This window comes from Emys orbicularis, chromosome 1 (genome assembly GCF_028017835.1).
Source record: "Emys orbicularis isolate rEmyOrb1 chromosome 1, rEmyOrb1.hap1, whole genome shotgun sequence".
Taxonomy (NCBI): domain Eukaryota; kingdom Metazoa; phylum Chordata; order Testudines; family Emydidae; genus Emys; species Emys orbicularis.
This window is the reverse complement of record NC_088683.1, coordinates 337,999,542-338,020,465: the sequence shown is the minus strand read 5'-3', so window position 1 is coordinate 338,020,465 and position 20,924 is coordinate 337,999,542. Positions and strand designations below refer to the sequence as shown.

The window sequence follows — 20,924 nt, the reverse complement described above, 5'->3', positions numbered from 1 at the left end:
ATCCCATGCTGCAGAGGAAGGTAAAAAAACCCCAGGGACTCTGTCAATATGACCCAGGGGGAAATTCCTTCCCGACCCCAAATATGGCGATCAGACCCTGACCATGTGGGCAAGACTCACCAGCCAGACAACTGGGAAAAAATTCTCTGTAGAAACGCACCCCATTTAGTGTTCCACCACCAACCATTGGAGATATTTGCTACCAGCAGTCACAGATCAGCCATATGCCCTCGTAGGCAGTCCCATCATACTATCCCCTCCATAAATGTATCAAGCTCAGTCTTCAAGCCAGTTAGGTTTTTTTGCCCCCACTGCTCCCCTTGGAAGGCTGTTCCAGAACTTCACTCCTCTGATGGTTAGAAACCTTCGTCTAATTTCCAGCCTAAACTTATTGATGGCCAGTTTATATCCATTTGTTCTTGTATTGGCCCTTAACGGAAATAACTCCTCCCACTCCCTGGTATTTATCCCTCTGATGTATTCATAGAGAGCAATCATATCTCTCCGCAGCCTTCTTTTCGTTAGGCTAAACAAGCCAAGCTCTTTGAGTCTCCTCTCATAAGGTAGGTTTTCCCTTCCTCTGATCATTGTAATAGCCCTTCCCTGCATCTGTTCCAGTTTGAATTAATCTTTCTTAAACATGGGAGACTGTGTGTTCCAGATGAGGTCTCATCAGTGCCTTGTATAATGTTAGTAACACTTCCCTGTCTCTACTGGAAATACCTCGCCTGATGCATCCTAGGACTGCATTAGTCTTTTTCATGGCCGCATCACATTGGCAGCCCTTAGTCATCCTGTGATCAACCAATACACCCAGGACTTTTGCCACCTCTGTCGCTTTCAACTGATAAGACTCCAGCTTATAGCAAAAAAATGTATTGTTAGTCCCTAAGTGCCTGACACTTTGCACTATTAATGTCCCTGCATACTGAACCTTGGAAAGGCTCGGTGTTGTGGGGAAAGTAACCCAGCAAATCCTATGAGGTGTGTAATACCCATTGGTGCAGTGGAGGAGTGGGGGAAAAAAGAAGTGGGTAAACTACCACTTCTCATTTGGGGAATATGGTGTTTAGTTTAAGTTAAAATGTGTTTGCCCAAGTTTAGCCTTGTCTACACTAGTGCATTGGAGAGGGAATTGCCAGGTAGGAGGATAGTCTTCTTTTTGGGGGGGGGGGGTTATGAGGGAGGGATGGTGGTAGGAGGATAGTCTTCTTTTGGGGGGGGGTTATGAGGGAGGGATGGTGGATGAATCACGCTCAGTGGATTATCTCTAAGATGGGGGCTCTAGTGCTTTACAAAGGTCCTATGTATCCAACCCCAGAGGCCATGGGTCTACTTCTGTGCTTGCTGTGCAGTGCCTCTCATCTCAAGACTCTGGCCTTGAAGTCTTCAAAACCCTTTGTCCTTGGGGATAATAATTGCCATGGAGAAAATGACTCTTGTGGGTAACCTGTGGCTTTTGCAGTCCAAGAGAGTTCATACTCAAAGGATGGCAGGGGTATCTTCAGTACTGTCCTGCCTTTGGTGGTTCTACCAAAGAAAGGAAGCTATAGAAACACTGCAGTGAATGCTGCCCACTGGACAGTGAATCATTGCGTTCTCTAGCTGCCCTTGCCTTGTCCCCTTCCTGAACACTGTTGCTGGGTTGGGTAGGTCCATTTAAGGATAAATCTAAGCCTAGATATATAGACCTGGCTCAAATGTTAGCAGTTTTTGTAGTCTGTTTATAGATTTTATTGCATTATGATACAGAAGTTCCTCTTACTTATTTTTCTTGTTGATAATTCAGGTGTTAGAAAATGTGTTTGCATCAGTAATGTTTTTGTGGACTCTCTTCAATACATTTTATTAACATTACAATGATTGGGGAGCTGCCTCTACTGTATTACAGAGACAAGGTGGGTGAGATAATATCTTTTATTGTACCAGCTTCTGTTGGTGAAAAGGACAAGTTTTCAAGCCCCACAGAGCGCTCCCTGAAGTCTGGAGAAGGTGATCATAGTGTCCAAGATAAATATAAGGTGGGACAGATTGTTAAGCATAAAGGGTTCACACACTTATAGGAGACACACAAATTGAAGTGGGCAATTAACATGTCTGCAGTTGTAGGACAATGGAAGGTTAGCAGGCAATGCAGGAGCGTGTTACAAAATGTTGTAATGGGACATAAAGCCAGTGTCTCTGTTAAGTCCATGGTTTTTAATGTGCAGCAGAGTTATGGATTTAAGTTCCCTTGTCTTTTGAAAGCGTTGTGCAGGTTTCCTGTGAGGACAAGGACTGGGAAGTCAGATATGGAGTGATCGCTTTGTGAAAAGTGTTTTGTTCATGGGTGACGAAGTGTTTCTGTCTGTTATCATTTGTGTGTGTGTGTGTGTGTGTGTGTTCATTCAAGAGTGTAGGGATTGTCTTGTTTCACCCACATGATTGCTAGTGGGGCATTTGATACTCTGGATGAGGTACACCATGGACAGGACCCATGGACCTTGAAAGGTGTGTTGTGTGGGGTATTGATCATCGTAGCAGTGGAAATTTGTCTGCAGGTTTTGTATCTGTTGTTCTAGCAGGGCCTGGTGCTGCTTTGAGTTGGTGTGTTCTGGTCTGTGGGGAGCTTATTTCTGATGATGAGGTTGTGGGGTTGTTTCAAGGCAAGAAGAGGGCTTTGGGAAAAGATCTATTTCAAGATGTGGTAGGTCCACCCATCAAATATGGGTTGTATCTGGGATCCCCCATATGGGTTCTAGTGTGGGGTAGTAGGTGATAACTAGGAGTGTGCAGTTGGTGGTGGGTTTATTTTTTTCCTGTATTGAAGCAGGTTCTCCTGGGGTACTTGGGTGGCCCGTTCCATGATGCAATGTACTTCTCTGGTGGAATGCCCTTCTTTAGTGAAGGCAGTTTTAAGTGCATTAAGGTGTGTATCCCAGACTTTCTTTTCAGCATACATGTTGTAGCACACAGCTCCCACCACAGGGCAATCTACCATATTACTTGACTCTTTTAAAACTAATTCTTTCTTGGAAAACAAGAGTGAAACCTGCATGGAGATGGATAAATAATGTTTTGAACTGAATTCTGAAGCACAATTTAAATTAGTTCTACAATAAACCTTGCAACACGTTTAAAACCAAAAGCAAATAAATAAATGAAAACAACCTCTCAGACAACTTCTGCTATCAGTTATGCCAGTGTGAATCCAGAGTAACCCTGTGAAAACCAATGCTATTTTCTCAGGATTTACATTGGTTTGATGGAAAGTTGAATTTAGATGCTTGCTTAGTCGGACCCTGTTCCGTCTTTTGATCTCCCACTGATTTCCATGGAGCAGGAGCAGGTCCTTAGAGATCATTAAAATCTGACCTATCTGAAGTGTGAGGAATAGGATCATTAACTAGTCATCAAAGATTTAAAAATAAATAAAACTAATTCTAATTGCGTATATGTTTATGATGGTCTCGTGTAAACTTGAGCTATCTAAAATAAATAGTTTTTTATTAAAAAGAAATTTTGTCTAGATAGTAAAACTCAAAAACCAATTTCATCTTTTTTGCATTTCCCACAACGCTATTCACCAAATTCATTTTAAACTGGATAGCTAAGTACCTTTTTGTACTATATGCATAAATAAATTGAAGTAAGGAGACAGTGACTTTTGGCTGATGCACTGCAGGCCAAAGGTTAAATTCCTCTTCTGTCCAAAACCTAAGTACAATCTTCTTCCTGTGAGAATGAAATGACCAAGCAATCTCAGGGTCACAAACTTTACATAAAAATAAATAAAGGCCCAAGCAGTCTTTGGATTCTATTTCAGGTTCTCTGTTGAAATCCTTGCAGCTCTCGCAGCATGCAGACAGATTATTGTCTTAAATGAGTACAAGTCTGATTTCTGTATTGATCTGGCTGATTAGGTATTCAGAGTGAAGTAGCAGTAAAGTGCTTGTTGCACTTGGAAAATTGATAATATAAACACATTGGGGATTGTATGTAACATTTGGTGAAACCAATCACTTCTTAACACATTAAGATCACCTTGAAAAATACATATTGAGAATCATCTTTAAAAAAAAAACATTCAGCACGCTTTCTCTAAATTTACATGTAATGGGCCAGACTCTGACATAGTGCTGCTTGTAAGTAGCCACCAAAAAGCTACAAACATCATGAGCTAGGGACAAAAGTTTTTCACCTCAATTTTGGCTCTCCAAACACAGTGCTTATTAGGCCAGGCCATGATCTCTCCTGCAGGGGCTGTGGAAGGGCATTACAGAACAGGGTCTCCTTCCACTATCAGTGGTGTTTACATACATGCATACCTGCATCCTCAGTATACATGATTTCTACACAGGGCATGAAATACATCAGGGGACTGAGTGAGAGAGACACGTTAACATTTTGGGGGGTGGGTAGGTGGGGGGGGGGTGTTTGGGGAGCCCTTGACCAAGAGAGTCCCAAGGCCAGATCCCATGCAATGCACAACCGCCACACTGCAAGAATAGTCACTTAAAAACAAACAAACACAACTTAATGCACCATAGCTAAAACATAAAGCATTTTATCCTTATATTTATCCAGTTGTGTTATCCTTTCTTATAAATTCAACTTTGCTGCCATCTAGTGCCAGGTATTTTTTTCTCATTTCACAGTATGCTCAAACCTTAACAAAAGCCCTTTGTATTAGGGAAAATGAAGACAAAAAAATATAAAGGACATGTGTGAAGGAGGTTTGCTGATTTTTTTTTTTAATGCATCTTTCCCAGAGCTATAGAATAAACAGCCAAAAGTGAGTGTTCTTCACAAACAGGTCTTAAACTTATCTTTAAAAAACGTATAAAGTGACACAGCAAGAAGGGGTCAGTGCATTTTTTTAAATAGTTTAGTCATTTAAAAAAGCCCACCATAAGCATAGAGTGCATTCTTCTAATTTTGGTTTTTCACATTAAAAAGAAATTTTACAGAGTAGCTTTAAAACAAAAGATGTCCTAAAAATATTTTAGATGAGGAAAACGCAAATTTAAAAATTCCCTAGTCAATGTTAATTCTCAGATCTTGGCTAGAGCTCTGATTTTTTCTGAGAAATTGTCATATTTTATTTGCAAAACCTCTAATAAAGAGAAAGTTGCAAGGGACAAATCTTTAGGTGGTGTAACTTGCCATCGCCCAGTTGAAGTCAATGAAGCTATGACAATTATACACCAGCTGAGGATCTTTCCTCTTGGCTGTGTAATCTGCAGTTGCTTTGAAATGGACATTGCCATGTAATTCAGAGCCATATATGTAAAATAAACATAGGGTGTTAAAAAAGTTTAATGCGCAAGAGGTCTATTTTATGTTCCAGGCTCTGCCGCTGACTTGCTGAGCAACCTTGAGAGCTTTATTTCTTTGCCTCAGTTTCCCCCTAGGGATAATAATACTTACTGACCTACAAAAGAGTATTGTGAAACTTAATGAATTGTTGTTTGTAAAGTGTTTTGAGAAACACAGATTGAAAGGCCCGTAATGTTCTGCTCAGGACACCTAGAACTTAAAACCACTGTGTTACCCCTCTGTCTCAGCAGGTGAGAGCTTTGCTGGCGATTAGACTGTGTGTCAGCTCCCTGCCACGCTAGTCTGTGTACCTCACCGGCAATCTCCTTGAGACTCTGCCAGTCTAAACCTTGTCTTGCAGGTAACAGTCAGTTAACCCCAGATATCGAGTTCCCTAGAGATGTCTCTCTGCAATGTCCAGTTCCTCTCACTGTGACACACTCCGAGGAGACAGTGCACCTACCAGCCTGTTAAGTTAGCTGAAGACTCACACTTCACTTTAATACACAGCACCGAGGTGGTTCTGTAATAAAACAAGCATAAGCTTAATAAAGAACAGAGATTTAAGTGATACTAAGAAAGAGAAAAAGAGAGAGGTCTGGTTACAAGCAAAACAAAACATGCTTTCTAGTGACTCAAACTTAATTTTAGGAATTTACAGTCTTTGCCTAAGCAGTTTTCTTACTTGCATCAAGTTACCGGCATCTCTAGCCCTCCAGGCCAGGGGATCCAACTTTCACAGGCTCAGACGGTGTTGTATCCTCTGTCCCCTAAGTGGTGGATAACTAAAATGTGTCTTTGTTCCCCTTATATTGACCAAAGACCATTGTCTCTGCCTCAAAAACCAGGAAGGCTTCCTGGGGTACAGACTCTGACCTCTGGTGAGCTCTCTAAGTTACTTCCTCCATTAGCTTGATTGCTTTTTTTACCTTATATGCAAATATACTTTAATTGTCCTCTGCCTGTATTCAAGCCAATCAGACAAGGCAATCCACATTCCTTGTCTAGGGCAGGCTCGATGTATGTGTAACGCCGACAGACCCTGGTTATCGGCGGGTGGGATTGAACCGGGGATCTCTGGAGCTTAGTCCATGAGCCTCTACAGCATGAGCTAAAAGCCAACTGGCTGTTACCTAAGGCTGTAGAGCAGACTCATTTAACTCTCACTAAGTGGTCTTGGTGCCACTAGATGGGACAGAACACCACACCAGGAGGAGTGTGGGTTACACATGCACTGCCTCCCAAATATATTTTAAGAATCTATGTCGGCACACATATGTAACTCTTTGTACCCAACCAGTACGCACATCACAGTGATTTGTCAGGACCAGCATGTCACCAATTTACATACGACACATTACAAGACACTTTTTAGATACATATTATGACAACAGGTGGGGGTAGTGAGTGTGCCCAGCCTGATATGAGTTACAGTATAGTGGGCCCTCTACCAGTGGGCATTGAGGGATTTTTGGGGTCATAGGGTCTCTAGATGTACAAAGTATCATCCTCAGCAGCAGCTTTATTTCAAATATTCAACTGCATTGTTCGCCACCCTAGAATGCAGTACTCTGTTGGCACATGAAACAAGTGAATGAGACAGAACAATCTAGTTTCAATATCCCAGGTGAGAGAAGTGCAAAAAAAAAATCATATAAATTGCACAAATGGTGAAATCAGTACTTTAAAAATGTTTCATTTTTCATAATCTGTGGTATTGCTAACATAAATAAAGAAAAAATGTATTAAGCATTTGATTTCCGCCTTTTCAATTATGTATCCAAGTGGAAAACATCCTTATTGTAGATTTGACTTGTATGTCAAACATAAAGTACTATAATTATAATAATAGTACTAATAATACTTTGTATCTATAGTGCTTTCATTTTCAGGCTCTTATGTTTAGATAATTACAGTAAACTAAATTATGCCATATGCCACAAGAAAAACTAGCTATAAAAGGTTTAATAGTGATGTAACTTGCGCATTATCAGAAGTCATCCTCTTTTTATTATCAATAGGCACAGTATAAAAACATCAACCTAAATACAAGGCTTTTAAACATAAATAGATGGCAGGATTATATTTATTAAAGGACCAAAATGAGTTTTTCGAAAACTTCAGTGGCACTCTTTCCTGCTTAAATGTTAATTAAAAAAAAAAAAAGTCTTGATACAGATTTAAATTTCTTTACTGGAAACTGTAAAAGACATACCAGTTAAAGTTCATCAGAGTTTATATTTTGTTCTTTAGAGCAGGAAGACATGGTCTGGAACTTTTTGTATTCATTTCAGTTATAAAGCTGTCCAAAACTTATTTTCAAGACTCTCATCTGGAGAAAATAGGTCATAGACAGAGATTTTGGAATGAGGAAGGTGGAAAAATGTTCTGAATTGTCATAGATTCAAAACAAAACAAAAATCCCTTGAACTTTGAAAGTTTCCATTCCTTGCTCATGCAAAGCTACCATTGAAAGTGATGAGAATTTTGAGTGTTCCAGGAATGCAAGCATGGGCTCCAAAAGTATTAAGATCATAGTTTTGCTAATTAGAGGAGATCAACAAATAAGGTATCCTTATTTTTTGTTTTCCAACATCTTAAGATTCATCTGTATATAAGGACAATGGGTCAGTTGTGCTTTGAAATTACTTTTCTCTTTTGCAGTTAATAACTTTTTCTGCATGCAGATGTGGTTGCCTCATCTCAAAAAAGATATATTGGCATTGGAAAAGGTACAGAAAAGGGCAACAAAAATGATTAGGGGCATGGAGCGTCTGCCATATGAGGAAAGGTTAATAAGACTGGGACTTTTCAGCTTGGAAAAAAGACGACTAAGGGGGGATATGATAGAGGTCTATAAAATCATGACTGGTATAGAGAAAGTCAATAAGGAAGTGTTATTTACTCCTTCTCATAACACAAGAACTAGGAGTCACCAAATGAAATTAATTGGCAGCAGGTTTAAAACAAACAGAAGGAAGTCTTTTTTCACACAATTCAGTCAACCTGTGGAACTCCTTGCCAGAGGATGTTGTGAAGGCCAAGACTATAACAGAGTTCAAAAAAGAGCTAGATAAATTCATGGACAATAGGTCCATCAATGGCTATTAGCCAGGATTGGCAGGGATGGTGTCCCTAGCCTCTGTTTGCCAGAAGTTGGGAATGGACAACGGGGGATGGATCACTTGTTGATTACCCATTCTGTTCATTCCCTCTGGGGCACCTGGCATTAGCCACTGTTGGAAGACAGGATACTGGGCTAGATGGACCTTTGGTCTAAGCCAGTATGGCCATTCTTATGTTCTTATGTCATTCCTAAATCAGCATGTGTTCTGTTATATTTGTGATGATTCATATTTATAATGCCTGTTTTGATATTCGTGGTTCTTAATATTTGTAATGCATGTTTTGGCATTAACATCTTATTTTACCTTTCCAGCTTTTGGCATTTCTTCAGGGATTATTTACTTTTTACCATGAGGGATATGAGCTGGCCCAGGAGTTCACCCCATACAAGCAACAGTTGCAATTCAACTTGCAGAATGTAAGATTGAACAGTATTTACTACAATTTCTCAGAGCAAGTAGAAATGCTTTATTGCAATTCTAAATCTTGAAATGTTTTGAAACGTAAATAAAAAAATATGAATAATTGAAAAGTGTTTGCTGAATGAAAGGTATGGCATCAAGTTTCTTTCCACCAGAAATCTTTGAAAATCAGTTGTCAGATGTTTGATCCATGATCTCCAGGTTTGACTAGTGCAACTCACTGTCTCCTCAATTCACAAATGTATCCCTGTACAGGACATCACTTAAGCTCACACTTTAAGTTCATATTTAAGTTGTCTTGAATAGAGATGGACTTAAGCACGTGCTCAGGTGCTTTCCTAACTTAGGGCCTATGTCCAGGAAATGCTTCATGTACAGAATGCAGCAGCTCATCTGTCTAGCACCACAGGTTTCCATGATCCACTAGCCCTGCTGGTCTGTTGTCTGTACTGACTCCCCATTGAATATGGAGTGTACTTCCAAGTCCCTGTCTTGATACTGAAAGTCATCCAGGGGATTGGCTCTAGTTACCTGAGAGATCACCTCTCCCAAACCTGCAGCCTACAGGCCAATTGCTGGTCTCCATGGCTCCAGGGGAGATGTGCTGACAGGACTTTTACTGCTAGCTGCTGCCCCTGCAACCACTCCCTTAGGGGTGAGGGACTCCACAGTATGGTGGTTATTTTGCCCAGGACTGTATTAATGTATTCTTCTTAGGTTTCATGTGAGATACAATGTGTATCTCACTTGGCCCCAACCCTTCTATCCTCCTTTATGCCTGCTCCCACATGTGGATCCTGAAACCCATGGAGAGCACTGTCCAAGGACATAGAGTGGTGATCGCTAACACTGCCCTCACTTCACACATAGGTCTGCACACAGAAGTCCCCCTCTGTCCGCAAGTCCTCACAATCTTTTCTTCTTCCAAATCGTATATTTGCCACTTTTGTTAAAGGCACAAGAGGTCACTCTTGCTTCACTGCAGGGATGAGAAAATACCCATGCTCCAGTCCAGTAACTTAAGTAGTTTAAAGTATGGGAGAGCTCCACCAGTCTGGGTCTAGGATAATGGACCAAAGATAGATAAAAAATAAATTGAGACTGTGTTAACACCTTCTATGTAAATGTGCCACGAGAACCAGAATTGCTAAATTGTTTCTCCTGTTTTACCATTAGGTAAAAACACATTCACCTCTTTCTCTTGTTTAAATAATTGTTTAATTTCTTTTTTAAATTGCTTGTGGGATGACATCTGCAGGGCCATAGCTCTGGGTCAGGCAGCGAGAAGAAGAAACCTTTTTGATTTCCCCCCCCCAAAACATGTGAAAGCTAGACACTTAAAATTATGTAAGCAAAAGGGTGATGAACAGAAAACGGCGATGGTTTTCCTGCAGGAGAGAGAGGGGGGAGTTAGTTGGGTGTGGTGGTGATCAGGGAGGCATATAGGAAGCTCTCAAGAGACGAGGAAGTGGAGGAGAAAAAATGGTGTCCACTCCTTTGTCTTATATTTTCAATGCTTTAGTTTTCTCTCTTTTTGTTTTCCTCTTTCCTGCTTCTTTCATCTTCCCTCCCTACCTTTTGCCCTGCTATCTCACCTTCATCCTCTGCAACATGTGTTCACTCCATCACATCCACTCTATCCTTTGGTCTGCCTCCTTTTCCCCTTTTGTTCTTTCCTCTAATAGCCCCTTTCACAGGCCAATACTCACCTGCAATGTAGAGGAGTTGAGCAGAAGCTTGAATCGACTGAGCTGCCTGTAGACTCATCACTCACAGCAGTGCCCAGTCTCAGACTGAACTTGAATCACACTTTCTGCATGAGGGAAGGCTGTCTCAAGAGGGTTGTTCATTGGGTGACCTGATAGAGGGAAGGACAACAATAAGATGTGACAGCCCTTTCTGAAGTGATAGGTCCTGAAGAGTCCACATGTTCTCACCCAGCCTGATGTCAGTTTCACTGGATCAGCTTGCCAGCCACTTCCTTCAGGTGGCCACTCTGCTTGGTTTGACAAGAACTGAGACAAAACGCTGTCTTGGTTTAAAAAAAACCCATCAGCAGTGACATATGGATGAGCACTGAAAACAGGGTCCTTCCTGGTTTCAGGGGCATAGGGGCCGTGATGCAAAGCCCATTGAAGTCAATGGCCAGAATTCCAATGACTTCAGTGGACTTTGGATTGGGCCTTTGTTCTCCCTAGGAAAAAGTTTTCTTTAAAAGTTCTTGGAGGAACCTTGCCTCTTTAGACTTCGCTACCTAGCTAAACACAATTTGCCTCAGAGAAGAGTGCTTCAACCTGCATGTGATTATACTAATGCTTAAAGCCATGAATGTATGGGGCTTAATTTTTTTTTTTGTCAGTTAAATCACTTATTGTTTTCTAATTACAGTGGCATGAGCTTACAGTACTTACAGTGCTTTACTTACAGTGCTTTACATCTTCAAAGTGCTGTACAGACATGGGCTAAGTAAATTTCAGCTTTAGTTTAGTACATACTGTTCCTACTTCACAGGGACCTTGTGAGGATTAATTAGTTAATTTCGGTACATGAAAATATAATACAGTATATACCAGTTAAGTACTAGGATTAGGATTATTTTTACTGACCTTTTAAAATTTGCTGCAGGAACAAGGTGTAATTTTCACAAACATGCAAATATCTGATTGTATGTTTTGACCAGATAGGGCTAGATCTTGCAAGATACTGAGTGTACTTTCAGTGAAGTCTAGCACAGTGCTTCTCAACCGGGGGTACATCTACCTCTGGGGATACGCAGAGATCTTCCAGGGGGTACATCAACTCACCTAGATATTTACCTAGTTTTACAACAGGCTACATTAAAAGCACTAGCAAAACCAGTACAAACTAAAATTTCATAAAATGTGTCTGATGAAGTGGGCGTTCACCCACGAAAGCTTATGCTCCAATACTTCTGTTAGTCTTAAAGGTGCCACAGGACCCTCTGTTGCTTTTTACAGATTCAGACTAACACGGCTACCCCTCTGATACATAAAATGACTTGTTTATACAGCTTTATATACTATACACTGAAATGTAAGAACAATATTTATATTCTATTTGATTTATTTTGTAATTATATTGTCAAGATGAGAAGGTAAGCAAATTTTTAGTAATGGTGTGCTGTGACACTTTTGTATTTTCATGTATGATTTTGTAAGTTTTTAAGTGAAGTGAAACTTGGGGGTACGCAAGAAAAATAAGACTACTGAAAGGGGTACGGTAGTCTGGAAAGGTTGAGAGCCACTGATCTAGCTCCTGCTCTTCACTCTGAATTTCCTTGACTTTTGTGGGTTTAAGTCAAGGTTTTCAGTGCTCCACTGACACAGTAGTAATGAGGATAGCGTATGTCTAGGGTTAATAACTTAATTTCCTTTGGAGCAGCATCCCGGTTTGTTTAAATGTGAATGTACTAGCATATGCCAGTGTAGTAGTAGAGGTAGTAATAATACCTATACTTATAGTCTTAGATACTTCAGAAATAGTAAGTTACTAGTATGATTTTGCTCGTTTTATTTTCCTTAGACACGAAATAATTTTGAAAGTACCAGGCAGGAAGTAGAGAGACTGATGCAGAGAATGAAATCTGCCAACCAGGATTACCAACCACCCAGTCAGTGGACAATGGAAGGCTATCTCTATGTGCAGGAGAAACGTGAGTAATTACATCTGTGTACAACCAGTATTTGACGATTGCCTTATTGCATTTCAGCTTGTAGGGGATGCCAAGTAAATTGTTCCAGGTAAATTGTAAGGCAGGTTTCATGTCTGTTTTGTTGATTTGTTTGTATTTAAGGTCAGACTGGCCCACAGGGAACTCTCCCAGGAGCTGTCTGGCCCCAACTAATCATAAGCTGGAAAAAAAAGTATCCTGATTTGTTAGAGGCCTTTCTCTTTAAAACTGACAGACTGGCCTCTCAGCACTCTCACATGCCTCAGGTGACCCCCTGCCACCACTTGTGTCTCTTGAAAGCCAGCAGTCTTATGCCTCCCAAACGCCCCAGTGCCTCTAGCAGATCCTCACAGATATAGGGTGATCAAGGAGTTCTAGGGAGCAACCCAGTGTCCAATCCATGAGACATTTGGGGGCAAAGCATAAGATGTAGAGACTTAGAAGCAAAACAAAGTATAACTTCCAATTTGATATGTGAGAGAAACAACATGAAATACAAAAACAAAGGTAACTGGAGAACCCTGATAAAGAGGTATAGATTTATAGCACATCTATGCGCAAGTGATAAGAAAAGGCATTGGAATTAAGCAGGGTCCAAAGAGGTTAAGCAAATAGAATAAAAAGTTAATGGACTTAACCAAGAACACTGAGGGCACGTCTTCACTACCCGCCGGATCGGCGGGTAGCGATCGATCTATCGGGGATCGATTTATCGCGTCTAGTGTAGACGCAATAAAATCGATCCCCGATCGCTCTGCCGTCGACTCCGGATATCCACCGCAGCGAGAGGCGGAAGCGGAGTCGACGGGGGAGCGGCAGCGGTCGACTCACCGCCGTCCTCACAGCCAGGTAAGTCGATCTAAAATATGCAACTTCAGCTACGCTATTCACGTAGCTGAAGTTGCGTATCTTAGATCGACACCCCCCCCCCCCCCCGTAGTGTAGACCTAGCCTTAGAGGAGTCATCCAATACATCACAATGTGAAGGAGAAATAGAATCAGAGACCATATGAAATGAACCATAGAGCAGTTTGACCCAAACTACAAGAGTGAACAGCCCTGGATACCAAACACTGAGGACAGAAGAGAGATTAAAAGCTGTATGTGATCTGACAATCGGGCTGAGTGAGCTGCACCAAGTTCATTATAACCGCTTAGTAAAGCAATTTCAGTCCTGTGTGCTATGCAGTGCTTTGTTTGATGAGGGCCTGGCTGAAGCTGGAGAAGTAGGGAGACCTTGTTTGAGATGTGTATGTGTGCATGCAAGTTTGGTGATCTAACAAATACAGATCATGATAAAATGCTGGTATTTATTTGAATACAAATCCAATTTTGATTCATTCCTAATTTCTGTGTCTAACATTAAAATACTTGGCATCTGGCATTAGAATCTCCTGTATCATACCTGGTCTTACCCAAAGACTAGTATAGATTCAGTCACGAGGATATCTGCCTTCCCAAAACCATTTCAAGGAATTGTAGTGTGTTATAGATAATTGACTTTCCCACTGAAATCTTGGCCTTAACTCCTATTAACATATATGAGCAAAAAGGAGAGAGCCATTGTTCTGTTCTTATTTAACCTTGCTGATTTTTAGCAGCAATAGCAGTAGCATAGATGAGGTTTGAGCAGAGCATGTATACTTTAATTGAATAATAATAATAATAAAAACCAGTGTTAAGTGGAAATATACTGGGCATTATTAATGGCAGAGCAAGAAAGGAGTGAAATGTCAGGCACATGAAGTGTTTCATTAAATGGTGAGAGGCCAACTTGACATCCTCTCACTGAAAAAGGATTTGATCATTAGTTTATTTTGGGGAAAAGTCAGAAGGTCTGTAATCTCTGCCTCAGAGATGAAGGTGCTAATTGTTTATTTCCTTATCATGCTGGCTTTAGCTTCCCACAACCAGTTATGTATGCTGTCCAAAAGCAATGGTTGGTTAATATTTGCCATTCCTGAATGTAATACTATACATGTTTATTGCTAGTACCACACAAGAGGTTAAAGATACTGTTGGGCTATGAAACAATGAGGTATTTCATTTCTCCCAAAAAGCAAATTTGTAAAATGCTATAACAATATATTGTGGAAATAGCATGGTGAGTATGGGTTGGAGGAAAGGAGCACTAGGTATCCCTCAGAACAAAGTTTTGATAATATTTGTAGACGATGCCAGGAAAGAATAAAATTGCATTTAAAATGGATTGTATTCACTTGGACAATGGGTTATAAATAACAAGTATAATGTCACAAATCAGGCATGTGTGGGCTAAAATGTTCAAAGCTGGGTGCCAAGTATTTGCCTCCATAAAGACGTACTTACCCACTCAAACACAAGTGGCCTGATTTTCAGAGATGCTAAGCATCTCCAACTACAGTCGACATGAATGAGAGCTGCAGGTGCTCTGCACTTTTCAATATCAGACCTTCTTTAGGTGCCTTAAAATGATTTGAAAAATTTTCCCCTTCTGATATAACTTGAAAGTTGGTGAAAATGCTGCCAGCATAAAAAATGTGGTGAAAGCACCATAAGAGTGTGTTTATAGTTCAGAAGTAAAACAGACAACTTTTTTTTTCTCTTTGATTTGCTGCTGACTCAGCTTAATATTTGCCTGTGAAATACAAATGAGAGAGACAACATGTATCCATAACATGATAAAATTGTGGTAAAATGTCCACCGAGATTTTTTTTTAAAAAATTGTTACATTTCTTTCATCTAGGACCCCTTGGATTTACCTGGGTAAAACATTACTGTACTTACGATAAAGGGACAAAAACATTTACAATGAGTGCAGCTGAAACAAAGTCTGGTGGGAAAGTGGTGAGTAGTATCTTGACATATCTCTTAGTATACACATGAGAATCAGCTTGTGTATTTTATATTGTCTACTCAATGTACTTACGAGGAAAAAATAATATATTAGGCAAGTTAGGGTAAACAAAATGCCCTCTGTCATGGATCAACAAAATGATTAACAAATGATTTTACTTATGAAAAAAATAAAGGTCATATTAAGTATTTAAAATGAAAATATCTACTTTTTCCATAACTCATTTACATGCTAAATACCATACATGCTAAATACAGTACAATTTCTGTGGTATCTCCGAACATATAAGAAAACTACAATACTTAGCACAGAAATATGAGTTAGACATCCTCATTTTTATTGCTTAAAAGTTGATTGACATTTAATCATATCAGATATAAATACACCTCTACCTCGATATAATGCTGTCCTCGGGAGCCAAAAAATCTTACCGCGTTATAGGTGAAACCGTGTTATATTGAACTTGCTTTGATCCACCGGAGTGCGCAGCCCCCCCCCAGCGCACTGCTTTACCGCGTTATATCCAAATTCATGTTATATCGGGTTGGGTTATATCGGGGTAGAGGTGTATGTAGATACTGGGCCATTTTCAGACTTGATAAATACCAATAGTTTTACTTAGAGAGAGAGAGTTTTCAAAGCAAACTTTCATAATTAGACATTTTATTAAATATATTATGTTGAACTGTCTGAAGAATGGTAAACAATTATGTGAGGAAGTACATTAAGTAATGTTGTCTCTTACAATATATATATATGACAGATAAAAATGATTGTATAATATGCTTGTATAATTTTAAGCCCTGCAAGCAATTATACACATGCTTAAATTTAAGCAGAGTAAGACGGGTTTACGCTTGTGTGTAAATATTCAGAGGACCTTAATGGGGGAGGACTAGCTCAGTGGTTTGAGCATTGGCCTGATAAACTCAGGATTGTGAGTTCAATCCTTGAGGGGGTAATTTGGGGCAAAAATCTGTCTGGGGATTGATCCTGCTTTGAGCTGGGGGTTGGACTAGATGACCTCCCGAGGACCCTTCCAACCCTGATATTCTATTCTATGATATCAATCACATAAGAATGGCCATACTGGGTCAGACCAAAGGTCCATCCAGCCCAGTATCCTGTCTACCAACAGTGGCCAATGCCAGGTGCTCCCTCCAGAGGGAGTGAACCTAACAGGTAATGATCAAGTGACCTCTCTCCTGCCATCCATCTCCACCCTCTGACAAACAGAGGCTAGGGATGCCATTCCTTACCCATCCTGGCTAATAGCCATTAAAGGACTTAACCTCCATGAATGTATCTAGTTCTCTTTTAAACCCTGTTATAGTCCTAGCCTTCACAACCTCCTCAGGCAAGGAGTTCCATAGGTTGACTGTGCGCTATGACTTCCTTTTATTTGTTTTAAACCTGCTGCCCATTAATTTCATTTGGTGGCCCCTATTTCTTATATTATGGGAACAAGTAAATAACTTTTCCTTATTCACTTTCGCCACACCACTCATGATTTTATATACCTCTAACATATCCCCCCCTTAGTCTCCTCTTTTCCAAGCTGAAAAGTCCTAGCCTCTTTAATCTCTCCTCATATGGGACCCGTTCCAAACCCCTAATCATTTTAGTTGCCCTTCTCTGAACCTTTTCTAATGCCAGTATATCTTTTTTGAGATGAGGAGACCACATCTGTACGCAGTATTCAAGAGGTGGGCATACTATGGATTTATATAAGGGCAATAAGATATTCTCCGTCTTATTCTCTATCCCTTTTTTAATGATTCCTAACATCCTGTTTGCTTTTTTCACTGCCGCTGCACACTGCGTGGACGTCTTCAGAGAACTATCCACGATGACTCCAAGATCTCTTTCCTGATTAGTTGTAGCTAAATTAGCCCCCGTCATATTGTATGTATAGTTGGGGTTATTTTTTCCAATGTGCATTACTTTACATTTATCCACATTAAATTTCATTTGTCATTTTGTTGCCCAAACACTTAGTTTTGTGAGATCTTTTTGAAATTCTTCACAGTCTGCTTTGGTCTTAACTATCTTGAGCAGTTTAGTATCATCTGCAAACTTTGCCACCTCACTTTTTACCCCTTTCTCCAGATCATTTATGAATAAATTGAATAGGATTGGTCCTAGGACTGACCCTTGGGGAACACCACTCATTACCCCTCTCCATTCTGAGAATTTACCATTTATTCCTACCCTTTGTTCCCTGTCTTTTAACCAGTTCTCAGTCCATGAAAGGATCTTCCCTCTTATCCCATGACAACTTAATTTACATAAGAGTCTTTGGTGAGGGACCTTGTCAAAGGCTTTCTGGAAATCTAAGTACACTATGTCCACTGGATCCCCCTTGTCCACATGTTTGTTGACCCCTTCAAAGAACTCTAATAGATTAGTAAGACAGAAACCATGTTGATTTTTGCCCAACAATTTGTGTTCTTCTATGTGTCTGACAATTTTATTCTTTACTATTGTTTCAACTAATTTGCCCGGCACTGACATTAGACATACGGATCTGTAATTGTCAGGATCACCTCTAGAGACCTTTTTAAATATTAGCTATCTTCCAGTCATTGGGTACAGAAGCTGATTTAAAGGACAGGTTACAAACCATAGTTAATAGTTCCGCAATTTCACATTTGAGTTCTTTCAGAACTCTTGGGTGAATGCCATCTGGTCCCGATGACTTGTTACTGTTAAGTTTATCAGTTAATTCCAAAACCTCCTCTAGTGACACTTCAATCTGTGACAATTCCTCAGATTTGTCACCTACAAAGGACGGCTCAGGTTTGGGAATCCCCCTAACATCCTCAGCTGTGAAGACTGAAGCAAAGAATTCATTTAGTTTCTCTGCAATGACTTTATCATCTTTAAGTGCTCCTTTTGTATCTCGATCGTCCAGGGGCCCCACTGGTTGTTTAGCAGCCTTCCTGCTTCTGATGTACTTAAAAAACATTTTGTTATTACCTTTTGAGTTTTTGGCTAGCTGTTCTTCAAACTTCTTTTTGGCTTTTCTTATTACATTTTTACACTTAATTTGGCAGTATTTATGCTCCTTACTATTTACCTCACTAGGATTTGACTTCCACTTTTTAAAAGATGCCTTTTTATCTCTCACTGCTTCTTTTACATTGCTGTTAAGCCATGGTGGCTCTTTTTTAGTTCTTTTACTGTGTTTTTTTTTAATTTGGGGTATACATTTAAGTTGGGCCTCTATTCTAGTGTCTTTGAAAAGCGTCCATGCAGCTTGCAGGGATTTCACTCTAGTCACTGTACTTTTTAATTTCTGTTTAACTAACCCCCTCATTTTTGCATAGTTCCCCTTTCTGAAATGAAATGCCACAGTGTTGGGCTGCTGAAGTGTTCTTCCCACCATAGGAATGTTAAATGTTATTATATTATGGTCACTATTTCCAAGCGGTCCTGTTATAGTTACCTCTTGGACCAGATCCTGCGCTCCACTCAGGACTAAATCGAGAATTGCCTCTCCCCTTGTGAGTTCCCGTACCAGCTGCTCCAAGAAGCAGTCATTTAAAGTATCAAGAAATTTTGTCTCTGCATTTCGTCCTGAGGTGACATGTACCCAGTCAATATGGGGATCATTGAAATCCCCTACTATTATTGAGTTCTTTATTTTGATAGCCTCTCTAATCTCCCTTAGCATTTCATCGTCCCTATCACTGTCCTGGTCAGGTGGTCGATAATAGATCCCTACTGTTATATTCTTATTAGAGCATGAAATTACTATCCATAGAGATTCTATGGAACATGTGGATTCATTTAAGATTTTTACTTCATTTGATTCTACATTTTCTTTCACATATAGTGCCACTCCTTCCCCTCCCCAGCCCGCACGACCTGTTCTGTCCTTCCGATATATTTTGTACCCCGGAATGATTGTGTCCCATTGATTGTCCTCACTCCACCAGGTTTCTGTGATGCCTATTATATCAATATCCTCCTTAAACACGAGGAACTTTAGTTCACCCATCTTATTATTTAGACTTCTAGCATTTGTGTACAAGCACTTAAAAAACTTGTCACCGTTTATTTGTCTGCCTTTTTCTGATGTGTCAGATTCTTTTTTATGTGAATGTTTCTTCTCTGATCTGGCCCATACTTTATCCTCTTCTATCCTCTCCTCCTGACTAAAACCTAGAGAATCTCTATCAATAGACTCTCCTCTAAGAGAAGTCTCTGTCCGATCACGTGCTCCTCTGCAGCAATCAGCTTTCCCCCATCTCTTAGTTTAAAAACTGCTCTGCAACCTTTTTAATGTTAAGTGCCAGCAGTCTGGTTCCACTTTGGTTTAGGTGAAGCCCATCTCTCCTGTATAGGCTCCCCCATCCCAAAAGTTTCCCCAGTTCCTAATAAATCTAAACCCCTCCTCTCTACACCATCGTCTCATCCACGCATTGAGACTCTGAAGCTCTGCCTGACTACCTGGCCCTGCGCGTGGAACCGGGAGCATTTCTGAGAATGCCACCATAGGGGTCCTGGATTTCAGCCTCTTCCCTAGCAGCCTAAATTTGGCCTCCAGGACGTCTCTCCTACCCTTCCCTATGTCATTGGTACCTACATGTACCACGACCACAGGCTCCTCCCCAGCACTACACATAAGTCTGTCTAGATGCCTCGAGAGATCGGCAACCTTCGCACCAGGCAGGGAAGTCACCATATGGTTCTCCCGGTCATCACAAACCCAGCTATCTATGTTTCTAATGATTGAATCTCCCATTACTAACACCTGCCTTTAACTAATGACTGGAGTTCCCTCCCCCGGAGAGGTAACCTCAGTGCGAGAGGATACCCCAACATCATCTGGAAGGAGGGTCCCAACTATGGGAAGGTTCGCTCTGCTCCTGTTGATTGCTCTCCTTCCCTGAACCTTTCATCCTCTTAACTGTGCAGGGGCTGTCTGACGGGAGGTGGGACAATTCTACAGTGTCCCGGAAAGCCTCATCAACATACCTCTCTGCCTCCCTTAGCTCCTCCAGTTCTGCCACCCTGGCCTCCAAACCCCATATGCGGTCTCTGAGGGCCAGGAGCTCCTTGTACTGAATGCACACATACGCCACCCGCCCACAGGGCAGGTAATCATACATGCTACACTGAGCGCAATAAACAGGATAGCCCCCACTCTGCTGCTGGGCTTCTGCCTGCATTCTCTCCTACAGCTACCTATGTTAATGAGAGGGGTTTTGTTTAAATCAAGAAGTTTTGATTATAGTTTAGTTTAAAGGTTTTAAAGAATGACAAATGTACCTTGCCCCCTTCCGGTTCCCCTTCCGAACTCCCACTCGAAACTCCCTGTTCGCAATGTAATCTCTGCATGCTGATTTTCTTTTTTTGTATGTCTTACAGAATGGCCTTGTCACAAGCTCACCAGAAATATTCAAGCTAAAATCCTGCATCCGGAGAAAGACTGATTCAATTGACAAACGTTTCTGTTTTGATATTGAAGTATCTGAAAGGTTTGAGGTTCTTTTTTTAAAGAACATTATTAATTATTTAATAAAGTGTATGTAAATGTATTTA

At 40.6% G+C, this 20,924-nt stretch overlaps 1 protein-coding gene across 1 annotated transcript in view; it reads left to right on the top strand.

Moving 5' to 3' along the window:
- The window catches only part of ARHGAP42 (Rho GTPase activating protein 42), a 296,892-nt gene that overhangs the window by 217,047 nt on the left and 58,921 nt on the right, over positions 1 to 20,924 (top strand). The window contains exons 7-10 of the mRNA XM_065406329.1: positions 8,738 to 8,842; positions 12,390 to 12,519; positions 15,264 to 15,364; positions 20,751 to 20,860. Coding sequence (XP_065262401.1) covers positions 8,738 to 8,842; positions 12,390 to 12,519; positions 15,264 to 15,364; positions 20,751 to 20,860 — 446 coding nt within the window. The remainder of the gene's footprint in view (positions 1 to 8,737; positions 8,843 to 12,389; positions 12,520 to 15,263; positions 15,365 to 20,750; positions 20,861 to 20,924) is intronic.